Genomic DNA, 25,086 nt, shown 5'->3' with positions numbered 1-25,086 from the left:
AGTTCCCCATGAGAGAGGTCCACCCCAGAGCTGACACGAATGGCGCGCTACAACGCGTTTTTATTTATGTACCCTTGACAAAACTTGAGTTACTAAGGATAAAAGAGATGGTTCCCTCCCACTCAAAGGATCCTGCTGGATTCTTTAAAGAATTAGGAGATCTATTAATGATGGGAACATATACTCTTTCTGATATCACAGCAATTCTGAAATTATTGTTGCCATCGGGTATATATGACAAACTAAGAGAGAAAGATTGGGAAGTAGCAGGTGAACACATTAGATGAACCGAACTTCAGAATGACGAAAATACTAGAGTAGCAGGTCAAGGTATAGGAGACAGACTAAAAGCACTTCCTGGCGCTATTTTAAAGGTTCTACCACAGTTACTGACAGTGAAAAAGGAGGACTGGGATACCATTTCCTCCTGCAAACAGAAACATGGTGAAGACATTGGAGATTATTACACCAGACTTGAAAAATGTTTTGCGGTAAATAGCGGCCTTACGCCGACAAGCGAAGCTTACCCGCATCTGTTTGTTTCCAAATTAGTAGACAACGCCTTGCCAGCTATTAAGGAAAGAGTACTAAAAGTAGAAAGTACCTGGCAAGCACATACACCACCACAGGTGTTACAAATGCTACAATACCACCAAAATCGCATTAGGGATGAAGAAGAAAATGATAAGAAACGCATGAAAGACACCAAGATGAAAGCGTTAGTAGCCCAAACTGCACCCCAGCGCCAACAGACACCAGGTAGCCAGACAAACGTGAAGAGCACTTATAATTATTGTAAAAAGACGGGACACTTCGTTAAAGACTGCCCTGTCTTAAAGCACAATTTGGCTACTGGTAAGACACAGCCTCGTCCATATCAGCCAAAACAGAATGTTTCCCAAGACAGTTCAACACCTTCAGTTCCACCGACAACACAAATGGCCCAAATGAACATTATAGACAGCGACTACACTGAATACTACCCAGATTTTTCATGATGTTGCCCAGGGAGAGAAGATGACAAACTGCCCCTAATCCCCATCCCAGTAGATCAGAAAGGCCCATTTATAGAGGTCCGACTTCTTGGGGAGGATAGAAAGTTTCTACTAGACACTGGGGCCAGTAAAACAACAAAAAGCCATCAAGAGGTCCCAGAGGCTCCTCTCTCGGGTTCAAAAAGTATTTCTCTGGGTTTCTCCGGACAACCTGTGACAAACGCCACGTCAAAACCACTGCCCTTGCAGGTTGGTCCCCTCACGACAACTACAGATCTTATATTGACAAAATCATGTCCAGAAAATGTGCTTGGTATAAAAACATTGAAAGAATTAGGAGCTGTTATTATTTGCTCACCTAAAGATGTCAGATTATTTCTACGAGATGTTAAGGGCCACTACCCAAGTAGAGAATTAGACGAGCGTTTGAAAGATTTGCCACACACCCTTTGGGCCACTGATTCCACCACAGTAGGATGTATGGAAATAACACCTCACAAGGTTACACTGAAAGAGGGAGCCCAACTACCACGTATAAGACAATACAAAATTCCACCTCAAGCTGAACAAGCATTAATGTTAATTATTCAGGACCTAATACAGTCAGGTGTGATTAAAGAAACAACTTCGAACATTTGCAATTCCCCTGTTTTACCAGTTCATAAAAAAGTGGAACCAGGAACACCACCTGTCTACAGACTAGTGGTGGATTTGAGAGAGCTCAATAAATGTGTCATTCCACAACACCCTGTGGTCCCAGACATCTCCACTTTACTCACAGCCATAGATGCAGAAGCAACGCATTTTTCTGTCATTGACTTAAAAAACGCATTCTTCAGTATACCCATTCACCCAGACAGTCAATACCTTTTCGGCTTCTCCTTAGAAGGACGAAGTTTCCAATTCACAAGAGCTCCTCAAGGTTTCACCGAAAGTCCAAGTGTATATAGCCAAGCGCTGAAAAGACAATTGAACACTATTCAAATGCCCACGGATACAGCCATACTACAATATGTTGATGATATCCTCATTACGGCCAGATCTGACGCAGCATGTGCTGAAGCATCACTACTAGTACTAGAATTCCTAGCTGCAAATGGCCATAAAGTTTCCCCTGGTAAGCTCCAATTTTGTTTACAGCAAGTGGCATACTTAGGGCACTTGCTGTCAAAGGAGGGTAGGCAGCTTACACAGGAACACATCCAGCTCATACAACAAATACCACAACCAACAACACAGAAACAAGTTCGAGCTTTTGTTGGTCTCACCTCATATTGTAGACAGTGGATCCCGCAATTTGCACTCATTTCTAAACCATTAGTGCAGCTGACAACACTCGAAGCTGGCGCTACTCCACAATTACCCTGGACAGATGAACACACGCAAGCTTTTCAGTCTCTTAAAAAGGCTATGTGTCAAGCCCCAGTGTTAGCAACACCTGATTACACCAAAGATTTTACCTTGTTTGTAACAGAAAACTCAGTTACAGCACTATCAGTCCTGACCCAACTTCAAGCAGACAGACATAGACAATGTGGTTATTTTTCAAGTACATTAGATCCAGTAGCACAAGCATTACCTGCATGTCTAAAATCAGTAGCAGCTACTGCACAAGCTATTAGACAAAGCGATGGTATTGTATTGGGACATCATCTGATAGTCCAGGTCCCACACGCTGTAGAACTTCTGCTAAACAGAACGCAAACACAGCCTCTGACAATAGCCAGACTCACCGGATATGAGATGACGCTTTTTCAGCCACATATTGAGATTAGACGATGCAACATTTTAAACCCAGCAACACTGTTGCCACTGACCTCTCCTACTGAACAACTTCACGATTGTATTGACATAATTGATTTAGTGACCAAACCCAGACCAGATTTACAAGATACTCCCCTTTCTAAGGCAGAAATGACACTTTTTGTTGATGGTTCTTGCATGATACTCCCCACTGGAGAACTAGCAGCAGCCTATGCCGTCACAAATGGTACAAACACCTTGGAAGCACACAAGATAGAGATACTGTCGGCACAAGCAGCCGAACTCATAGCACTAACACGAGCATGTCACTTAGCAAAAGGAAAATCAGTTAACATTTACACTGATTCACAGTACGCTTTCGGGGTTGTACACAACTTCGGCACATTGTGGAAAGAGAGAGGATTCCTCACATCACTCGGGTCTAAAATACAGCATGCTACACTCATCACTGCCCTCTTAGAGGCCAGTCAGTGACCAGCGAAAGTTGCAGTATTAAAGTGTAAAGCGCACACAAAAGGAACCGATGAAATATCAAAAGGAAATGATTCCACAGACAGTGCAGCCAAATTAGCAGCAAACACAGAATTGAATATACTACACCGCCAATACGCAATACGAGACCCCTTTTCTGACATCCAGGATGTCCAAAGTCACACCACACCACAGGAACTGCTAGAATGGAAGGAAAAAGGAGGGGTCCTTTCAGATCAGGGTTGGATGACACCTGAAAGAGCAGTATGGTTTCTGCCGGATGCTATGGTACAGGTTATAATAAACACCATACATGGACCAGCGCATCTGGGAGAAAAAGCAATGTTAGACAGCATACAGAACATATGGCACAACAAACATTTGAGAGCTGCAGCCAAACAAAAAGTTAAAACGTGCATGATTTGTAATCAGTTCAACCTAGGTAAAGGCACAAAGGTGGAGCAGGGTGGATTCCAACCCCCTGACCATCCATTTGAAGTTCTCCAAATGGACTATATCCAGATGGAGAGATGTAGAGGTCACAAGTATGTGCTAGTTGTAGTATGTGCTCTGACCAGATGGACAGAAGCCTATCCCGTCCCAGATTACACTGCAACAACAACTGCTAAGCAACTAGTAAGAGAATATTTCCCGAGATATGGGTTGCCCCGCGTCATCTACTCAGACAACGGCCAGCCCTTCTCCTTTGAACTCATGAAGCAAGTGTCTCTTCTGTTAGGGTACACTTGGAAATTTCACTGCGTAAGACATCCTCAAGCAGCAGGTCTAGTAGAGAGACACAACCAGACTTTGAAGACAAAATTGCCCAAGATATGTACAGACAAAGGCGTGGACTGGATGGTAGCCTTACCGGTTGCCCTCTTCTACATGCGTATGGTAGCACATTCCAGAACTGGTCTATCTCCGTATGAGGTGGTCTTTGGCAGACCACCAAATATGTGGGGTACACCAATTCCTAAAATAATTACTGATGTAGACAGCAGAATATTGACTGATTACCTGGCTTCCTTGATGTCTGCACTCCAATCTTGTCGTTCACAGGTCGCTGCAGCCTTCCCTGACAAAACCGCCCCTGGAGAACACACCATCCGACCCGGCGACTGGGTGATGATAAGAAACTACGACAGGACCAGTCCTCTTCAGCCCAGGTGGAAGACTCCGAAGCTCGCGCTCCTAACCACGCGGACGGCGGTGAAGGTCGAAGGCAGGAAGGGCTGGCTACACGCGAGCCACTGCCGGAAATATTTTGGACAAAGAGACACTGTTGCCGGCGACGCTGCCAACCCTAGTGACATTGTAACAGAACAATCTTGTGTGCCTTTGGAACTGACCCCACAACAAGAATATAAATCAAAGTTGAGGTCTTCCATCCGGACTCTGGCTAATTCAGTCCACTGGGCGCAGGTCCAGTGGTGAAGCGGTTGGAGCATGGGGATGGATTTAAACACCTTGACTATGTGGGAAAAAGATAGAATGAAACGCAGAAACAAGAACTTTAAGAAATTGCGTAGTGGTTCTATCATATGTTTAATGATATTGTTTTTCTTCATAACCATTATGACGTGTCTTGGTTGGATCCTCCACACTGTTTTTCCTCCAACACCACACACCTCTCATGCACCCAACAGCACTCAGGAACACACATATCATGATCATGACCTACCCCCTCATGAACACGCCCATAGACTAGCCTTGCAAAACAATACCTTTATACAGATGTTACACTACACTCATCAGGCCAGCAATAGCACAAATTGCTGGATATGTGGCCACCTCCCACCTCATCAGAAAAAGGGAGGGATGCCTCTTTTCCCCTTTCCATTTTCCTATAATGGGACTTGTGAAGCCTGGTTTGCCCTAATAACAGCTGACCATACCACCCCCACCTCCTGCCCTGACGGAAATAATTCATGCAAGAATGGATGGCCTTGGGGTAACTTAAACAAGGTACTTAATGCTGCCTGTTACCCAAATAAGGATGGAAGTCCTCAGGCGACAGGAACAGTCCTAGAAAGTGAAGAATACAAGCAAGGGAACATGACCATGTCCTACAAGATGTTAAATACCAAACCTAAAAAGAATGCTGGTCCCCCTTCCATCTCGGTCTCACCAGTAAAAGGACACCTGTGCATCCAGAAAAATGGCTCTCTTCCATTAGGACACAGTGACTGTCATACCACTATAAGTTTTGAAGAAAGAGGAAAGTCCTCATTTCAAGTATCTCGCCATACTTATTTCGTCTGTGGCCAAACGGCCTATGTGCAGCTGCCCTTGAACTGGGGGGGGACTTGTTATATAGCATTCCTGTTACCCCCTGTCTTTGTGGCCCCATCCACTTACCACCGAGACCTCCTAGTGCCCCATGTCAGACATAAAAGAACGATCGATACCTCCTTGGTTGACCAAACAGAAACCTCATGGGAACAGTATACAGATTTTAACAAAGGGTTCTTCTTCTTTGTTGGCCCTGTACAGAACAGCAAGCTTATACGCAGGTTGACAAGGACCTTAGAGGCTATTGTAAACCAGACGGCGTCTGCCCTAGGGAGCTTAACCCAGGAGCAGTCCGCCATACGATTGGTTACTCTCCAAAATCGCCTTGTCCTTGACATCATCCTGGCTGACAGAGGCGGAGCCTGTAAAATTATAGGCTCTAGCTGCTGTATATTTATTCCTGATAATTCCCCATCTGTATACACGGCCATAACCAAATTACACAAGATAGCCGTAAGTTTACATCAAGAACCTGGCATCTGGACGTGGTCTGATTGGTTCTGGAAGATAATATCGTCCTGGGGATGGCAACTGCTGTCAACAGCAGGTATAATATTCCTGATAATAACTGGATGCTGCCTTTGCATCCAATGTGGTCCTGCCCTGTGCGGTCTATGCGCTGCAAACTGCATTCCTAAACCACTTGTCCAGCAGAGAGAAAGGGAAAGAATTATGCTACAAGAATGTATAGATGATCTCATGCAAATTGAGATATAATATAGGTACACTCTGGGGCAAGGAGGGAATGTGGAAATAAAATTGACAATTGTGCCCCATCATTTCCCTGTTTCTGCCTGGTAGCCATTTGCCTCAGACAAACACCCATTTTGTGTGTGACATGCTCTCAGCAACTTGTCTGAAAACTGTCCTTCACATCCCCATTGAATCTTGCACAACCCCCTGCTCCTTGTGGTCGAGCCAATTCCAAGAAGCCTGCCTGTGTGCCTTCCCCCAGTTGTGCCAGAGACTCAGCCACATCCTGTCCATTGTTAGTGACTCAGCCTGTCACACCAGCTGCCCTGTGACCACCCCCAACTGAAAGAGGAAGCACGAGGTTAGGCCCTGAAACCACACCAACTAATAGAGGAAGCACAAGGCTGTACACTGTGAACACACATTTCTGTGGTTCTGCCAATTCCCAGAACCAGCAAGATAGTTCCTGTTTTACACAAGATGGTTCCTGTTCTTGACTCTAAGCCAGAGATAAACCCCCGAATGAGTAAGGGCCTTCAACTGAAAGAGAACACATTTCCACGCATCACATGCCCTCTCACGAGACACAAGACACGCCCCTACCTTGACACATCTGTTGGAAATTACTGCTTGTCACTTCCCTTTTTCTTGTCACTTCTCCTTTCTTCTTTTTCCTATTGACTGAAAACTATAAATATTCTGATGTGTGAATAAAACTGCAGACCACTCCTGTACCCGCTTGGTGCTGGAGCTCTCCCCTTAACTCGAGTTACTGGACCCTTTTTTTACTCGAACACCACAGACTCCTCTCTTTGCTTTGACTGAAATTATGATTATTAAGTATAGAAATTCTGAGATGAGGTAATATTGAATTAATTTACCACATGTCCCACCCGCCAGGGCACTGCACCAGCACCCAGTGGCCACGCACCCAAGATGGTGTGCATCATGGACTCGTCGCTCACAATTGCCATGCAACTCACCAGCATCTGTACCTCATGCTGCAACACCCTCCGCATGATGCACATGACCCACAGATAGATCCACTCCAAGGCAAGACAGACCGTCCCCCAGGTCCACGACACCAGCCGTGTCAACTACAGCCCCGCCCTCTACAGAGCAAGTACAGCCAAACTCCCGGAAAACTTGTCCACATCCAGGGTGCATCTGCACACCTCAGCTTCAACATCCCGCGCACCAGCCACATCACCGTCCACCTGAGAGAGCTGCAATGGATCACTGTCTGCTGCAGGATGACCTTCAAACTCCTCACCCACACTCAGGAGGCAGTCCACAACCGCAGACCCCAAACCAACCTTGGACGTCTGTCATCCAAGACCCCGTTGGGCCAACTCCGTGCATCCAACCTTGCCCTGGCCAACATTCTTCACATCCACCGCACTCCAGCATGCAGGTCATAGTTCTCCCACCTGGCTACACATACCTGAGACTCCCTCCCCGGGTACCTCCACATGAGCCATGACCTCTACACCTTAATGATGCTCTTCCAAATTGGTCTGTCCGCACAGTATTGCAAGCCCCCTCTCAGCAGCCTGAGGCCATCACGGGTGAGTATTGTGCTCCATGCAGTGGCGGCTGGTGACATTTGAAAGTGGTGGGCGTAAAATTATCGCAGTACTGCACTGAGACGAGCGAGCGTAGCGAGTGTGCCTAAACAACCTATGGGGGGTTTGGGGGTTCTCCCCCGAGAAAATTTTGAAAAGATTGTTAATAAATGTAGCATTTTCAAGCACATATGAGGAAGCAGGAAGGTTAATAATGCAATACACCCAGCAATGCCCCAGCCGCCTCCTTATGACCCCTATTACCCTCCCATCTCTCTCCTTTTCTTCTCTCCACCTCTATCAAGGACCAGAAGAGCAGCAGCACTTTAATCAGGTCCTCTGGAATTATGCAACAGGAAGTACCAAATTATGCAGCAGGGTTGACTACATTTTACAGTGTAATGCAGGGTAGTATTATTTCATTATTATGTCATTTTTTGCACATGTTAACACTATGTGAAGGGCCGACCACTGTGCAGCAACATATTACTGCATTTTTAGTAACATTTGATCCTTTTTCTGATGGTTTTTTGTTAAAATCTTCAATTTAGGCTGTAGATGATGGATTATATAGCTAAGGTATCAAATCCATAATCATGCCTAAAACGCAGAAGCATCGAATACATCCTGTGACCCTGGCTATAACACTGGTACCCCAAAGTGGGGGGTGTGTTCATTATGTTCCTTCTATTTATATAAGAGTTCTGCCTTTTGCAAGCACCTCGGGAGAATGAGAGGAGGCAGAACACTGACAGCACGTGTTACCAGTGCTTGTCTTCCCATAATAGGCACTTGCACTGTTCCTTCATATTCTGTATCTGTGTTTTAGTAGTGAAACTTGGCAAGTCTTTTCACTCAAGAGTCAAAACTTTGCCATTGTCAGAATTATGTTGCTCAATACAGGGCCTTTAAGCATGGCTGCAGACAGGCCTATGAACAGGCACAGCTGTGCATAGCTCCAGCAGAGAAGCTACGGAGAGCATGAGAGGCTGTGCAGACAGGGTGTGGAGGTGGAAAGGACTGTGCAGACTATAGAAGTACATGGGCCGTGCAGGCGAAGCCACGGAGGGTGTACGGTGTAGTATGCAGACAGGTGTACGGAGGTCTACAGCCAGGGCTGTGCAGTGTATGAGGCTGGATGGGACTGTGCAGACAGTATGAAGGTGAGAGGGGCTCTGACTGTAGGAAAGTGCACAAGGCCATGCAGGCACGGTATGATGGTGCCAGGGGCTGTGCAGACAGTAAAGTATGAAGGTGCAACGGCCTGTGCAGGCAGCGTCTGATGGCGCACAGGTTTATGCAAGCAGGGTATGAAGGTGCACAGGGCTTTGAAGGCAGTGCTGTGCAAGGTACACAATGCTGTGCAGGTAGTATATGAAGGCAAAAGGGGTGTGAAAGCATGGGGTGCACCGCACGGGACTATGGACACCATGTATGACGGTTCTCGGAGCTGTGCAGGCATGGCTATGGAGGAGGGTTACAGGGCTATGGACGGAGGGAGGGGGTTGGATGCATTTCCGCAGAGAATCTTTTTTTAAAATCTGCTTTCTACTCTTTCAGTCTTTCATGGAAGCAGTCTCTGTAATACTATGGCTGGGTTTTGAGCTGTGGGAAAGTATTAATGTTTGCACGTGTCAGGGATGAATGTTTTCTTCTCCTTAAGAGTGACTGCCATGTCTCAGATGAAATCCCACCGCAAAAAACAGCTGCAAGGAGGGTCGGTTTCTCCCATAAATTGTCTCCTCTTAGTTAAGCGCTTGTCTCCTCATTCATTTTCATTTGGAATCCGCAGGCAGAGATTGTGTTCCCAGATTCATCTGTGATCGAAACATCAAGATACTCGTCATTTTCCCCCTGCAGCACCCTCGAGTGATTATAAATCTGCTCTGACATACACCCACACTACATGAAGGACACTGAATTCAAAAAGTGCATAGGAGATATCATGCAGTTAGGGTATAATCCTGTTTGAAATGGTAATATTTAACTAAGTAGTATCCATCATGGACTCTGAGTAGACGTGTGCAAGTTTGCGAGGCGGACTGACTTACAAAATTAGTTTTATTAAGCGCACGAGCTTGATAAAAGTAGTATCTTACAAGTTTAATAAACTTAAAAGGTCAGTGACGTTTGTATCGGCCATAATGGTTTGCTGCTGCTCAAAGGACTGCACAGGAGAGGTGTCCACTTACAGGGCAGGACTTAGAACTTCAAGAAACCCTGGGCAAAAATAAAAATGCATCCCCCATGGGAGTCCTCCCCTCAGAGCACTTCTCTAAATCCTGCGACTCCAACTCCAAGTATTCCGTTTACATACAATAGTCCTATCTCAGAAAATCTCAAATCATTAATACTTGGCTGCCATACAGCTGAATACTGCAATAGGCTACTGAAAGGTGACCAGTTAACCGTTCGGAAAGAGTCGACCATTGCACAGAACCACTAGTGGTATTTCAATATTTTAGAAACTTTGGATTGATTGTGGCTAGAAACATTTTTCAAAATCTGTAAAATGTGCAGCAGATGGATTATATGCCAATTGTATTCCGATGCATAATCACATAATTCCCGTGGCCACTGGTTTAATGGTTTTGTGGCACTGGCTGTTGATGTAGGACCCAGGGTTCTGCCCCTGGCTTCACCACTTTATCACACTTTGTAATCTAGAGCCGATCTTTAGGTGCCTCAGTTCCTACACCTGCCAACATCGGGAGTGCTCAGAAACAACCGTAATGAGGGATCAAAGCACTCTATCTATAACTGGACTCACTAGTCGCTACAGCCGTTTCATCATGCACGTTGTGCTTGCAATGACATCAGCAGCAGCCACAGATGAGGCATTGCCTCTCACCTTGTAAGGGTTTTCAATAATTACATACCCCTGGAGAGCAGGAGTGGGCGAGTGACTGCGGCCCTGAATTAGTGTCATCTGCCACTTCACATTTGACTGCCGACAGGTGATTGTGCATTTCAGCTGTTTGTGTGATTTAGGGCACTAACATTGCTTTTCAGCAACCCAGCAAATTAACCAATAACCCGACAACGCTGCTTGTTTCATGAGTGGCTTTTTCTGCACAACATCCGGTCCACTAATGGGAGGGTGATAACTGATAATGTGATTTGCCCTCCTCTTATTGAAAGCCTGTGTTTATTAGGATCAAAGACAGTCAGCAACAGCGCTTCTATAAGGCAAAGGCTGGCTGCTGGTGGCACGTTTTATCACAGCAATAACCCCAGTGAAAGAATCAAAACACAACTCGCACTACACCACAGTGCAAACAAAGTACTTTAAAACAGTGCTTTAAATGGGGGGAAAAAAGTGCAGGTTCTCACACAATTGAGCTATGACCGAAGGGACATGCAAGGAGGCGGGCTTAGGGGTGGGGCCAGGTGCGGGGCTACTGGACAAAATTAACAGGGATTGGTGTGGTATGCAACTGTTGGTGCATAGTGCAGTAGTGCACTGTCATTCAGAGACAACACATTTTTCATTGTCATTACCACTAAATTTACACAGACATAGTTTTACTGACAAAAACTATGCAGTGCACCAAGAATAATGTGTGGAATTTGGTACCAGCCAGTGACATATCCAATGTATCATGGGCCTGAGTGCAAGGAAGGAAATGGATCACTAACCCCTGTGTGATCTGTGAAATACAGCAATAATCTGGTTTCAATAGACCCCAGGTCTCTGCACCTGCTGCACCTCTGGAAGCTAGACCCCTGGATCCAGAGAATATTTAGTTTTCGGGCATCACCCAGTAAAGTATCCTATTAAATTCTTCCATGACACTTCAGAATAACAAAACAGCTGCTTCATTTGTCCTTTCTATTTCCAAAATTAAAATATTTGTACAGTTCATTCACAGGTATTAATGTTTGTAAACTTTAAAAAATGTTCTCGCCCTGCAGTCGGGAAAAGAAAAGTAAACATAAGTCTCCATGTTAAAAGAATAAGCAGCAATTTTTCCAATGGTATCGAATGACATTCAACCTCCATGGCAAGAGAAAACACAAAATGTAAAGGCATCTAATTGCTCTTTCGTCTTAACTCGAGTGCGGGTATTTTAACAGCTAGAAACAAATGTTAAAAAAAAACAAATCTGCCTGATAGTAACAGATTGTGCTCACTGAGCATCAGCATTGGCATCCTGAAAGTGGCGAGTTTTACTTACCTTTTTCTTTGCCCCTTTGTAGCAGGCTGAGTCAATTGGGATCAGAATGCCCCACGACCGGAGAACTCTCAGTAGAAGAGTGACTGACCACTGCCGGCGCCGAGCATATGCAGTCTCCACCTGGGTAGAGGCTTTCTCCAATCTCACCTGGACTCGAGAGAGAGGGCACTCAGGCCAGTGGCAGTGGCAGACTAAGGGGTTAAAATTGCCCACCTGGTGCCCTGAGTCCTCAGCGACGCTGTATGAATGGGGGGGGGGGGGGGCTGGAGGAATCTGATTGCTGCTTCCTGGGTCCTGGATGACTCTGGATGCAGGAATACAGTCCTGGGCCCCCTGCCTGGCCCTTGAGGGAAATCTGATACTTAGGCGCTGCACCTGACTGGCTCCTTGTCCGTGATCCTCACTGCTGTATGGCAAAGAAGGAAGGGTAACCCATTGCAAACTGCATATTTAAACGGCTTCCATTTCTTCCCGCCACACAGCTAAGGGGTGGTGACGTCACGTCACACTGTTGCTGATAGCAAGATGATTGCCGCTGCCAGTGTGAAATGCTAATCATCTGAGCATACACTGCTGAGTAGAAATGCTGTGTATGCTCTCATGATGACCATTTCTTTAGGATCATTGGGAAATCCCAGCATGCTGCAGTGAGTACCGGTACTCTCCCTGGGCATGGAGAAATTCCGGTACTTAGAGGGGGGAAAAAAAGAAGTGCCGGTACTCCGTACCGGTGAGTACCCAGTACCGGCCCATTTAAAGCACTGCTTTAAAAATAAAAAGAGGGAATGCAGAGCGCACACACCGTGTGCTCTTCAACACCCACCCAACACCATACACATCGAGCACCACACAACAGTTGCGGGCAGCGGGCATGACTGAGGAGGAGGGGGGGGTACGCGCGGGGAGGGGGGTGGGTGGGGGTTTAATTTAATGATAAAACTTACCAGGCATCTCCTCCAGTCCCGAGTTGCATCACGTCCCTTCTGCAACGTGGTGGACCGTGGAACAAACTTCTCCCAGCTCTTTCTTTTGCCGCTTAACAGGAAATACCAACTGACATATCAGGAGACTGGATGCGACGGGGGGCCGGGCGGCTGGCATTTGATAGGGCATGGGGCGACTTTACGAAAAACACGTCACCGCCCGAGCAGGAGCCTATCTCCAGACTCCTGCACTACACTAGGCATGCGCAGCATGCCTAATGCTTTGTTAATGTGAGTGAGGGGCTTTGCTCCTCTCTCACATGCGCAGACAGTCCATCTTCTAGACTCCTGCTATCGCCTGCGTGCGCTGTGCCTTGACACATGCGCACTTTCACCCCTGAAGCACAGGCCGGCCCGGAAATGTAAACAGACGAATTGTAAAAGCTGTCAATTCGTCTGCTTACATTCCTGTTGGCCGAACTGCAGTGAGCAGTTTCTTTTGTAGGGCGCTGCCCCAGCGCCCCTAATGGACCATCCGCCACTGGCTCCATGTCTGTATTGGATGATACATTGTGACCCATGTGTGTCCTGTACCGGACTCAGATCCAAGGGTATGGATGGCTGGAGTTCGTTCAACACTCAGGCATAGTTTGACATTTCCCCACACGTATGTTGTGGACTCATGCAAAATGACTACAACATCTAATTAGAGAAAGTTTGTTTTATTCTCGGTGGGGGGCGTATATTGTGGGTGAAAATAGGTGCTATACAGTGTGGCTAGAATCCAAAGTTCACAGAGGGAGATGGGATCCTTGGCATTTGAAGTCATCAGAGTCCAGAACACAGTGTTTGTCATCATTGGTCAGACTGTGACCAGCAAGTCCATGTGGCAGAGAATGTCAGTGGATGAGGTGCTGCTGTTGCGCATGAAGGGCAGCTGCCAGGACAGGTGACCTGGTTGATGTGGATGGTCCGCTGCCTCTCACGGTCTTTTCTGTGGACGACCCACCTTCCTCGCGGGACCCTCAGATGCAGGCCTTGAAGATGTTTGGGACGCTCCGTCGGACAAATCCTCCTCCTCCTCCCTCCCTGTGGCTGGTGTTGGTCTTCGCCTGGTGGCACAGGGAGGGTTGCCCTTGTTGTCGGCGATCCGACGGAGTGAACGGCTTATGTCCGTTTGCACCGCCAGGAGCTCAGCCAGTCTTGCCTCCATCCGTCCTTAGTGTTGTTGTTGACTGGCGTGTTGCTCGGCCTGCTGGTTCTTAATCTCTGTGAGGGTCTCCACTACCTGGCTGATGGCCCTGGTGTCACGCCGGTATGCCTCCATGATGTTGCGTATGTGTGACATACCGATCCCTTCAGCTGGCTGGTCAGGTTCTCGCCTCCGCCTGCCTCCACTCTCACCACCCCTGCCCACACGAGCCTGGCCTGCTGTTGTTGGCACATCAGGCCTAAGGGACCCCTGAGGGATGGCAGTTGCGGGGTTGTCTGCCTCCTCCTGGGTGCCCGGCGAACCTTGTCCCTCCAGGTCAGACTGGCTCAGTTGTTCAGTGCGGGCAGGGCTCCTGGGATGTGGCAGGAATGGGGGTGGTGGTTGGCACAGATGTACCTGAGGCAGGTGCTGCAGGGGCTTGGACACCAGAAGGTCCAGGTGGGTTGGGGTAATCCGCGGAGTGATGAGAGGCGTCGCTGCCGGTGGGATCAGGTTCCTCCCGAGCCTGGGACTGTGATTCTTCCCCCCCATTGTTGGGGGGAGATCCATGACGTTGCCCTTTGTGTGAGAGAGAGACAATGTTAATGCTGTTTCATGCGACATCCATGTTTCATACATATTCAAGTTGGCACAGTTCCTCCAGGTAGTTGTATGTGCCTAGCAAGCATTCTCCTCACTGTTCACTTGTGGATGGGTATGTTGCGGGGGACAGATTGATATGTTCTCCTGAGTGTTTGCCATGTAGATTTTTGGCTTGGATGCTTCTTTGGCTATGTATTGATCTTGTTGTGTCACATGTCCATTGTGAGAGTGGGTAAATCAATTGCCTGCCCCGGGGGTGTGTGCTTGTGTAAGGGGTGTGTGTGACAGGGCCTGCTGGTGGGTGTAGTGTGATTTGGCTGTGGGTCTCCCAGGTGATGTATCTGTCCCCTCGTGGTACATGCTGGCATGACAGTGAGTGTGAGTTCCTGTCCTAGATATCTGAGCTTGTGGTGTTGGTGTTTGAGTTTACTATGGTCACAGGAGGGCCTGGGACTGTGATTCTTCCCCCCCATTGTTGGGGGGAGATCCATGACGTTGCCCTTTGTGTGAGAGAGAGACAATGTTAATGCTGTTTCATGCGACATCCATGTTTCATACAGCTTCAAGTTGGCACAGTTCCTCCAGGTAGTTGTATGTGCCTAGCATTCTCCTCACTGTTCACTTGTGGATGGGTATGTTGCGGGGGACAGATTGATATGTTCTCCTGAGTGTTTGCCATGTAGATTTTTGGCTTGGATGCTTTTTTGGCTATGTATTGATCTTGTTGTGTCACATGTCCATTGTGAGAGTGGGTAAATCAATTGCCTGCCCCGGGGAGGTGTGCTTGTGTAAGGGGTGTGTGTGACAGGGCCTGCTGGTGGGTGTAGTGTGATTTGGCTGTGGGTCTCCCAGGTGATGTATCTGTCCCCTCGTGGTACATGCTGGCATGACAGTGAGTGTGAGTTCCTGTCCTAGATATCTGAGCTTGTGGTGTTGGTGTTTGAGTTTACAGTGGTCAAAGGAGGGCCTGGGACTGTGATTCTTCCCCCCCATTGTTGGGGGGAGATCCATGACGTTGCCCTTTGTGTGAGAGAGAGACAATGTTAATGCTGTTTCATGCAACATCCATGTTTCATACATATTCAAGTTGGCACAGTTCCTTCAGGTAGTTGTATGTGCCTAGCAAGCATTCTCCTCACTGTTCACTTGTGGATGGGTATGTTGCGGGGGACAGATTGATATGTTCTCCTGAGTGTTTGCCATGTAGATTTTTGGCTTGGATGCTTCTTTGGCTATGTATTGATCTTGTTGTGTCCGTGTCCATTGTGAGAGTGGGTAAATCAATTGCCTGCCCCGGGGGTGTGTGCTTGTGTAAGGGGTGTGTGTGTGACAGGGCCTGCTGGTGGGTGTAGTGTGATTTGGCTGTGGGTCTCCCAGGTGATGTATCTGTCCCCTCGTGGTACATGCTGGCATGACAGTGAGTGTGAGTTCCTGTCCTAGATATCTGAGCTTGTGGTGTTGGTGTTTGAGTTTACAGTGGTCACAGGAGGGCCTTGTGCTGGCTACAGCAGGGCCAAGTGTCAGCTACCTTGTCAGTACTTTGCCAGTCCCCTTGCATTGAGCATGGTGCATGGGTATGTACCTGGGCCATATGGGCTGAGGGCAATGGTGTCTGATTCTGAGTTGAACAATGTGTTTTGTGAGCCCCACCCTCCCAGCATCCCGGACATCCAGTCTTGGGTTTGTGCTTCGTGTAGCCTGGGACATGGCATGGCCTTGCTTTGTGGATGGGGCATACACATGTTAGTGGTATGAGCGTTGTTTTTGAGTGTGGTGGTGTCCGGTGAGGGCTTGGGGGTAGTTGCGTGCATTTGGTGTAGTTGGGGTGTGGATGCCATTACCCCCATGTTACATAAGTTGTTAGTGTACTCACCAGGCTCTGCAACTCCTTCGACTCCGTGTACTCCCACCGGCGGAAGCAGGGCCATCACCTTCTCCTCCCAGGGATGGTAATGTACCGGTCTGCGGGGCAGCCCACCTCCAGTGATGTTGCTCTGGGCGTAGTCCTCGTTCATTTTGCGCTTGACTGTCCTCCACAGATCGTACCACCTGACTTGGCATTCATTCCTGGTCCTTCTGATGGGCGCAACAGCATTCACCCTATCGACGATCCTCTGCCACAGGCGTGATTTTTTGGCTATGCTGGTCTGTCAGACCAATGTTCCAAAGAGCTGTGGCTCGACTCTGATGACTTCGTTGACAAGGATGTCCAGCTCCTCCCTTGTGAACTTTGGATTCTTGTCTGTGGGCATTGTGTGGGGTGAGGGTGTGGATGGTTGTGGGTGTGTGGGTGTGAATGTGAAGGTGTGTGTGGGAATGTGGAGAGGGGGTTTGTGTAAAGGAGTGTGTGTGAAGGTGTCTATGTTAAGGTGTATGGGTGCAGTTGTTGGGGTGTGCTCTGTAGCTGCAGTGAGTCTGTTGCAAAGGCTCATGGTTTGTGTGTGTGGGCCCTTTTTATTGGTCCATTTGTGGGTGGGCCTGAGTTTGAATTTTTGGTGGGATGTGTTATAAGAGGTGGTTGTGAGTTTGGGCCTCTGTTTACCTGTTTGGATGTGCCAGGTCAGTCATTTGGATGTTTTTTGTACTGTAGACGTGTTTTGTGGTGGTGTGCGAGTCGAATTGACCCTCCTTGTGCTGTTTTACAGTGTCCTGGTTCAGTACGAGTCGTTTTCACGTATGTAAGGTGCATCCATATGCGATGTTGTTGTACCGTGCTCGCATACGCAATGTTGTTGTAAGGTCCGTAAATACGCGATGCTAGGGGAAGGTTCAGGGGTACGGTGCGTCCAAGTACGGTGCTGGGGTACGGTGCGCCCTAGTACGGGGCTGGGGTACAGTGCTGGGGTACGGTGCGTACAAGTACGGGGCTGGGGTACGGTACTGGGGTACGGTGCGTCCAAGTACGGGGCTTTGGTACGGTGCGTCCAAGTACGGGGCTGGGGTACGGTGCGTACAAGTACGGGGCTGGGGTACGGTGCGTACAAGTACGGGGCTGGGGTACGGTGCTGGGGTACGGTGCGTACAAGTACGGGGCTGGGGTATGGTGCTGGGGTACGGTGCGTACAAGTACGGGTCTTGGGTACGGTGCTGGGTTACGGTGCGTACAAGTACGGGGCTGGGGTACGGTGCGTACAAGTATGGGGCTGGGGTACGGTGCGTACAAGTACGGTGCTGGGGTACGGTGCGTACAAATACGGGGCTGGGGTACGGTGCGTACAAGTACGGGGCTGGGGTACGGTGCTGGGGTATGGTGCGTACAAGTAGGGGGCTGGGGTACGGTGCTGGGGTACGGTGCGTCCAAGTACGGGGCTTGGGTACGGTGCTGGGGTACGGTGCGTACAAGTACGGGGCTGGGGTACGGTGCGTACAAGTACGGGGCTGGGGTATGGTGCTGGGGTACGGTGCGTACAAGTACGGGGCTGGGGTACGGTGCTGGGGTACGGTGCGTCCAAGTACGTGACTGGGGTACGGTGCGGACATGGGGGGTACGGTGCTGACATACGGGGGTACGGTGCTGACATACGGGGGTAGGTGCGGACATACCCGGGGGGAGGGGGGGCTGTATGACTCGTATCCCGGGCACAAGTTTACCCGGGATACGAGTGGTACAGAGTTTGCTCCGTACGGGACGTTTTACATACGCTTGTGTATTCGGAAGGGCGGTACGGATCGTACTTGTGCGCTCGGACTTCAGTTTTACAATTTGTATGTAAAACTGTCCGGGTACGACTCGTAGACCTTTCCCCAAGCGATTCGTATGTATTTTTCACGTACGAATCGTACTTCACCGGTGGGACGGGACTTGTACGAATCGTCCGTAAAAAAATACGGATACGAGTCGTACGGGATTTTTTTTTACCCAATCGGAATCGTCACCTAAATGTATTGTTTGTTAGACTTTAATTATGCTTCACATATTAAAATGACTCCTTAAATATTTAGACATTATATTTTTCAATAATTTTCACTTAGTGAAGTTATATATTGTAATCTATGCAAGGGCTGTTATGATGTGCTCTAACTGGAGTGGTAGACAGAGTAAGGCAAAGGAGGAAGTCACTGCTGCTGGTATCCTGCACCCATACTTCCCTTGCAATCAAGGCTATGCTGAGCATTGCCTTTGGCCTTGCACAACAGTGTTTGGCCACAGTCCTTTGATTGTGACTTGGCCTTGTGCCCATTCGTATGCTTGCAGCCAATCCTGCATATGGCCAGGCCGCAAACAAGCTTTGGGGTCCACAGTGTGCATTGTGAAAGATCTTAGCCATGCATATTTACCCTGTGAATTGTTTTGTTGTTTATACTTGTTTTTAAGGATTAGCATAAAATATCAATTTAAAAAAAATGTTTATGGATCCATGGACCCAAATTTGGGCATGCGAATCCCTCAAGAAAAAATTAGGGCCAGATTATGAGTTAGGCGGTGCTTCACCGGGTCAGCCCGTCTCCACAGCACCAAACCCATGGTTGGGGCGCTCGCCAGATTACAAGTGTTTCTCATGTCTGGTGGTCTGTTTTGTTTTATGTTCCAACGGCGGTGCTCTGAAAATGGGCAGCGCAATGAGAACGCCAAAAACCTTTCCTGCATGGCATGGACTGTATAGTCCATTCCATTCAGGGACTGGGATGCATGCACACAGGGGGGCACATGTGCACCCCTGCTTGCACCCCATGGTGCAGAATCACAAAGGGGCCCTGTAGGGCCTCCTTTGTTTCCTCTCCACCACGGTTTTCATGGAGGAGGAACCACCTTGAAAACCTTGGCAGAGACTAAACTCGTAAGACGCTTGGCGGAACCATGGCGCTCATGCCAAGCATATTACGGCCTCCTGATCACCGCAACAGTGCCAGTGAACGGTGGTTCTCTGGCGGCTGCGGCGGGGCAATGGCAATCCTACCACCTTAATTGTAACAGGGCAGAAGGAAGACCTCCACTGCCGTGTCCCCACAAGTCTGGCATTCCTTGGACTGCCAGACTCGTAATTAGGCCCTTAGTTTTGATTGTATATCTGCGGTCAGTATCTGCCTATCCCACATATTCTCATCTGGGTCAAGAGATGCTTCTCAGTAACATTACATCATCTTTGTCGCTTTTTCAAGGGAACAATGTTTGTTGTCTGGCATCTTATACTGATAACTATAGCAAAAATGTTCTGTTTCTGCTGGCCGGTCAGATTGATCAGAGCCTTGAACGCTGCGATGATCTTCAAATTGTTCAGTGGATGAAGGGAAAAATACTCCCTTTATCAATGGAATTGTCATCATTTTTCAAATGTATTATCCTGAAAGACTTCATGAATTAACTGTCAAGACAGCAATGTAACAAACCTCTTAGTCCACCTTCCACCTTCTTTTAGCACTAGTTGCTCAAGTAGCTCTCAACAGATTTGCACCAAACTAAGCAAAGGAACACCTCTGAGTATAGTTATAGTTTCATGCCATGATTGGAGAAATACTAATCTGTGTTTTTTCTGCACTGGAGAGCAGAGTATCGTGTGGGAGTTAAAATGGAAAATAACCACTTTGTTACCCTTCCTACCTTGTAATTCCCCAGCTAGACATAGCTGCACAAAACTTGACATGCCAAAATCAGAAGTCACCAGGCATCTTCTGGGGTATTCATCAGGGTCGAGTTGCCCTGCACCCTCTCTTCCCAATAGTTTGCCTTTGCAGGCAGTGCCTTGATGTTGCCTCTATGCCATGGAAATCAAAGCCATGTCACACTATGCTGCTGAGTGCTTCAGTGTTTGCTTTGAGATTGGTCCTTTTGACACCTATGACCAGATACCTTATAGAATAGAAACAGATTTGATGTTAGTGTTCCTTTGATGTCAGTTTCTTTTTTTATGTCCGTACCACCCATAACATCATAGCATCTTTCATCTGAGGGAGACTTCTAGCTGCAGATTATTCCCCAGGCATCTGACTGGACCCAGAAGATTTTTGGAGCAGTACCACTGCGCACCGTTAGGTGGTTAGTTCGACTCCGAGACCATTTGCAGAGCTCTTCCCGACGGTCGTCATCGCGCTGCAAATCATCAGGGAAGTTGAGAAAGTCCCTCAAGCATAAAGAAAACCTAGAAATTGGCTACGAGACACGGATGCATCAGCACACAAGGAACCTGAACCGAGGTCCTCTCCACACTTCCCCCATTTCCCTGGAGCGAACCCCGCCCAGTTGAAGGAGTTTTATAAGTCCATACGCCTCATATTTTTGGAGGCCCGGCACTTCTGGAGTGTGTTCGGGCCACATGGGTGCGTAAGGGCCCCTACTGGACCCGCTCAGGCGGGTTCACCCTCTGCGCCAGTTGGGCCCAATGGATCCCATGCTGGATCCAGAGCGGAGCCGCTGGCAAGACCAAGACATTCCTCTGCACCCGCTCCATTGTTGATGCCCCTGGCATCACCAACACCCCTAGGCAGTCCTGCCCTGATCGTTATTCCCGACTCTGACACAGAACCGGATGGGCCTTGTTTGTCGCCAACACCGGCGTCAACCAGGCACATGCTTCCTGGAGCTTATCCAGTCCCTTATTAGGCTTGGAGACAGCGATACATGGTTGGGGTCTATGACCCCCTATGGTTACTAGCTCCATGTTGAGGAAAAAGCAACTGTATGGGACTACGGAGGAGATTACCTCTTTTGCAATGGTGGTGTATAGGGCAGCTGAGGTACTGGAGCCTTAGTTTCCTGTCGTCAGTCAAGACGAAAGTCTTGAGGGAGGTGCTTCAGCCAAGAGTACCCTCTTCTGAACCCCTACTCCCCTTCAATGAAGTTCTTACAGACGTCTTACCCGTTCCAAGGCCTGCACAGAGGCTCCTGAGCATAGGACAATTGCCTGCCGCCATCACTCAGCTCCTGGGGACCTCAGTCTCCTCACCCAGCACCTCACTCTAGAGAGCATGTTGGTCCAAGCCTCCACATCCAGAATTAACCATGATGTGTTCCCTACCACTCCATAGGATATGGAATCCCAGAGACTGGATACCTTTGGTAAGATAATGTCCTCTCAGGCCTAGCACTGCTGTTGGTGAACACCACATGATCATTGAACTAATACTCCCATACGGTAAGGGACTCGATTGTGCAAGTGCTGCCACTGGTGTCGAATGAGACCCGAGCCATACCCTCCCAGGCTATGGCTGACGGGTGAGATGCAGCTAAGTTCACCATAAGATGTAGACTTGACACGACCGACTCACTGGGCAGAGCGATTTCATCATCGGTGGCCTTGTGGCGCCACACCTGGCAGAGAACGACTGGCATTTCAGGGGAAATCTCAGGTTCCCTTATGTGCATGCCCTTTGATGGCTCTCACCTTTGTGGAGAAAAGGCGGACTCATTGCTGGAGCAGAGCTATTCTCTTCCAGGGGATCCTCACCAATAGTCATAAGCACTGAATATTCCCGCCCATGTGCGGGGACCCCGGAAATAATAAAATTATATATGAAAAATGCATATATATACAGCTCTGTCTATGTATAAACATATATTATTTTTTCCAAGCAAATGCAGCCCCCATAGTAGGCTAGACAATGCAGATATAAATATCCAATAACACACCATAGGTATAATAATACACCTAAATCTCTTTTTTTTTCTTTCTTTTTTTTGATGAGGTAAAAACTCATGAGAAAGAAAAGAAAACACTGTGCAAAACACAGATCCACAAAACATTGTTAGCCTGCAGGCTGCATTGCAATACAATACCATAGAGACTGAAAAGCCTTGTACAGGTAAAAAACTTTAAGGCAGCCCTGATTCCAATAGCCCATCATTCCTCAGGGGTGACAGTTGGGTCAGTTGTTCTTTCCGGCTCCTTCAGTTAGGACCCTGGAATTCAGCTCTCTTCAGTTTTGACTTTCTAGTCAAGATTTGCTACTTTTCTAGTAAACTTTTGCTTCATCTTAATTATTTCTTTTTGGTGAAGCATTTTTCCTGTTTTGCTGACAGATTTCAAAACTTTTTTCTGTCAGAAAATGCCTTCTTTGTTCTTGCCCTGTCCATCCTTGGGCAAAAAGAAGGCTGCTTCAGATACTCATGATGTGTGTATCATCTGTCTACCGGACACTCATTCTCCTGCTTCCTGTCGACATTGTAAGGACCTTTCTAAGAGGACTTTGAAAGAAAGGGAGAGAATTAGGCTTTATGGCCTTTCTGAAATGCGGCCGACGTCGAAGCAGTTGATCCCTGTGTGTTCTCCATCGGCGTCGGGCTCGGCGTCAAAGACTCCAGTGGCGGGATCGTCGTTGAGAGGTGAGGAGACCAGGGAGGCTCATGCTTCCAAGAGAAAATCAACGTCGATGCAAGATCCGGCAGCGAAACGCATTCGTTCCTCGTCGAAGACTTCGCCGTCGAGGAGGTATCGTTTGGCGTCGAAGGAGAAACATCATCGTTCGACGTCGAAGTCAACATCTAGGAGGAAGTCGACGTCGAAGGAAAGAAGGTCGACGGCGAAATCTACTTCGAGGCGAAGATCGTCATCAAAAGAACATGGACGATCATCGACGTCGAGACTTGGTTCGCCGTCGACAGAGAAGCGATCGTCGTCGAAGACATTGCTGACGTCGAGACGAAGATCGTCGTCGGAGCATGAATCGACATCGAGGCGGTCGCCTCCGTCTGGATCGACGTCGAGGCAGGCGCCTCCGTCGTCAGAGATGTCCATGACGTCGGCAATGAAACAGACGTCGAGGCGAAGTTCCCCGTTGGGATCTAGGCCTCCGTCCAGGAGAAGCCCTCCGTCGACGACAAGGCTCTCGACGTCGAGGCATGACTAGTCTCCGGTTATCCACTCAGTGTCGAGGTCCAGATCTCCGGCGATAGGCCTATCACCGTCAAGACAGTCCTCCGCTGTGGGGTATCAGGAGCGCCAACAGACATCCAGGTCAGTGTCGAGACGCAAGTCTCCGCATAGAGTGAAGTATACTCCGGAGGTGGCATCGGAGCATGATTCAGCTTCTGGCTCACCGCCGATTTCTATTTCACTTCAGCCTCAGCAGGATCAGGATCTCCTCCTTCAAGATCCAGATCACCTGAAGTGATAATTCATCTCCAGCTCCTATTTCACCTATAGAGCATCCTGGGCCAACAAGTCCTCAAATGACAGCGTCACCGACACCAAGAAGGCAGGAAGAGGATCATCCTCCGGGACAAAGCCCCACCAGAGTGCTGCCTCAGTCCATACCACCACGTATGCCTTCCATGGCGCATGCAGTAAGCATCTCCTTAACTAGATTGAGGAATCTTACCCAGCCTGGGAGACCAACAAGTCCTCGCTCTCGGGAAAGAGAGTATGATCGGCGCTCACGTTCGCCCAGGAGAAGATCGAGGTCCAGCTCTCGCAGAAGAGAGTCGGGGCGATCTGATAGAAGACGGCGTAGGTCTCCTATATCTTCTTCTTCTTCAAGCCGTTCTTCCAAGAGAGATTACTCTCCCACACTTTCAGATACTCCTCCATCTCGAGTTTCACCAGTGGATGACATCAGCACTTTCCAGGATGTTTTGTGCAGGGGAGCAGCAAAGTTGAACATTCCAATGCCTGTTCAAGAGACGACTTCTTCAGTCTTCTTTGAGACCCTTCACGAAAGAACGGCGTCTCGTCCACTGTTGCCCCTGGTCCCTGGGTTGCTTAAACCAGTGATGGACGTCTTCCTCACGCCGGCTACCATCAAGTTAGCTCCGGCGCGAATACTTAAGAAATATCGTCCTGCTCCGGAGGATCCTCTGTTCCTCAAGGCGGACCCTCCACCTGACTCTGTAATCACTGCAGCCGCCAGGAAAACCCACTTGGTGGCTTTGTCATCCACAGTGCCGCCGGACAAAGAAAGCAAGACGCAAGACTCTTGGGGAAGAAGAGTGTGCGGATCGGCTGCCTCCAGTTTGAAAGTGGCCAGTGCCTCGGCACTTTTGGGGCGCTACGACAGATCGCTTTGGGATTCTCTCCAAAGATTTGCAGATAAACTTCCGCAGGAGGATAGGAAGGACTTTGAGGAGATCTTGCAGGAGGGCAGTCTGGTCTCTAATCAAGTCATAAGTGCGGCAGCAGATGGAGCAACGCTGGCAGCTCACTCCTACGCCCATGGTATTTCAGCCTGACGATCTTCCTGGCTAAGATTAACGGCTCTGAAACCTGAGGCACAAGCCAGAATTGTCAATCTGCCTTTTTCTGGGAGTTCGCTTTTTGGTTCACATACCGACGACGAGATGGCTCGGATGAAGTCTGAACTCGAGACCATGAAAGCCGTGGGGCTAGAGAAAAGGAAAGAGTTCCGTCGTCGTAGGGGAACTGACAGGCGTGCCTTCCAGCAGAGGGTTCAAACCCCTCACTGGCAGAAGAATCAAGACCAACAAGGACAGAAAAAACAACAATTTCAGTCCCGCAAATCAACTAGAGGACGAGGAAA

The 25,086-nt window shown here is 48.4% G+C and overlaps 1 protein-coding gene across 1 annotated transcript; it reads left to right on the top strand.

Annotated features, from left to right (window-relative positions):
• The first annotated feature begins 4,651 nt into the window (after positions 1-4,651).
• Positions 4,652-24,778, top strand: LOC146871890 (uncharacterized). The gene is made up of 2 exons (XM_085599732.1): positions 4,652-6,072; positions 23,757-24,778. Exons 1-2 carry the CDS (start codon positions 4,680-4,682, stop codon positions 24,776-24,778), a joined length of 2,415 nt encoding a protein of 804 aa, XP_085455858.1. The 5' UTR covers positions 4,652-4,679.
• The last annotated feature ends 308 nt before the right edge of the window (positions 24,779-25,086 follow it).

The sequence above is a fragment of the Triturus cristatus genome, chromosome 1_1 (assembly GCF_964204655.1).
Source record: "Triturus cristatus chromosome 1_1, aTriCri1.1, whole genome shotgun sequence".
In the NCBI taxonomy this organism is placed as follows: domain Eukaryota; kingdom Metazoa; phylum Chordata; class Amphibia; order Caudata; family Salamandridae; genus Triturus; species Triturus cristatus.
Note: the sequence above shows the minus strand (reverse complement) of the source record. Positions and strands in the feature narration are given on the sequence as shown.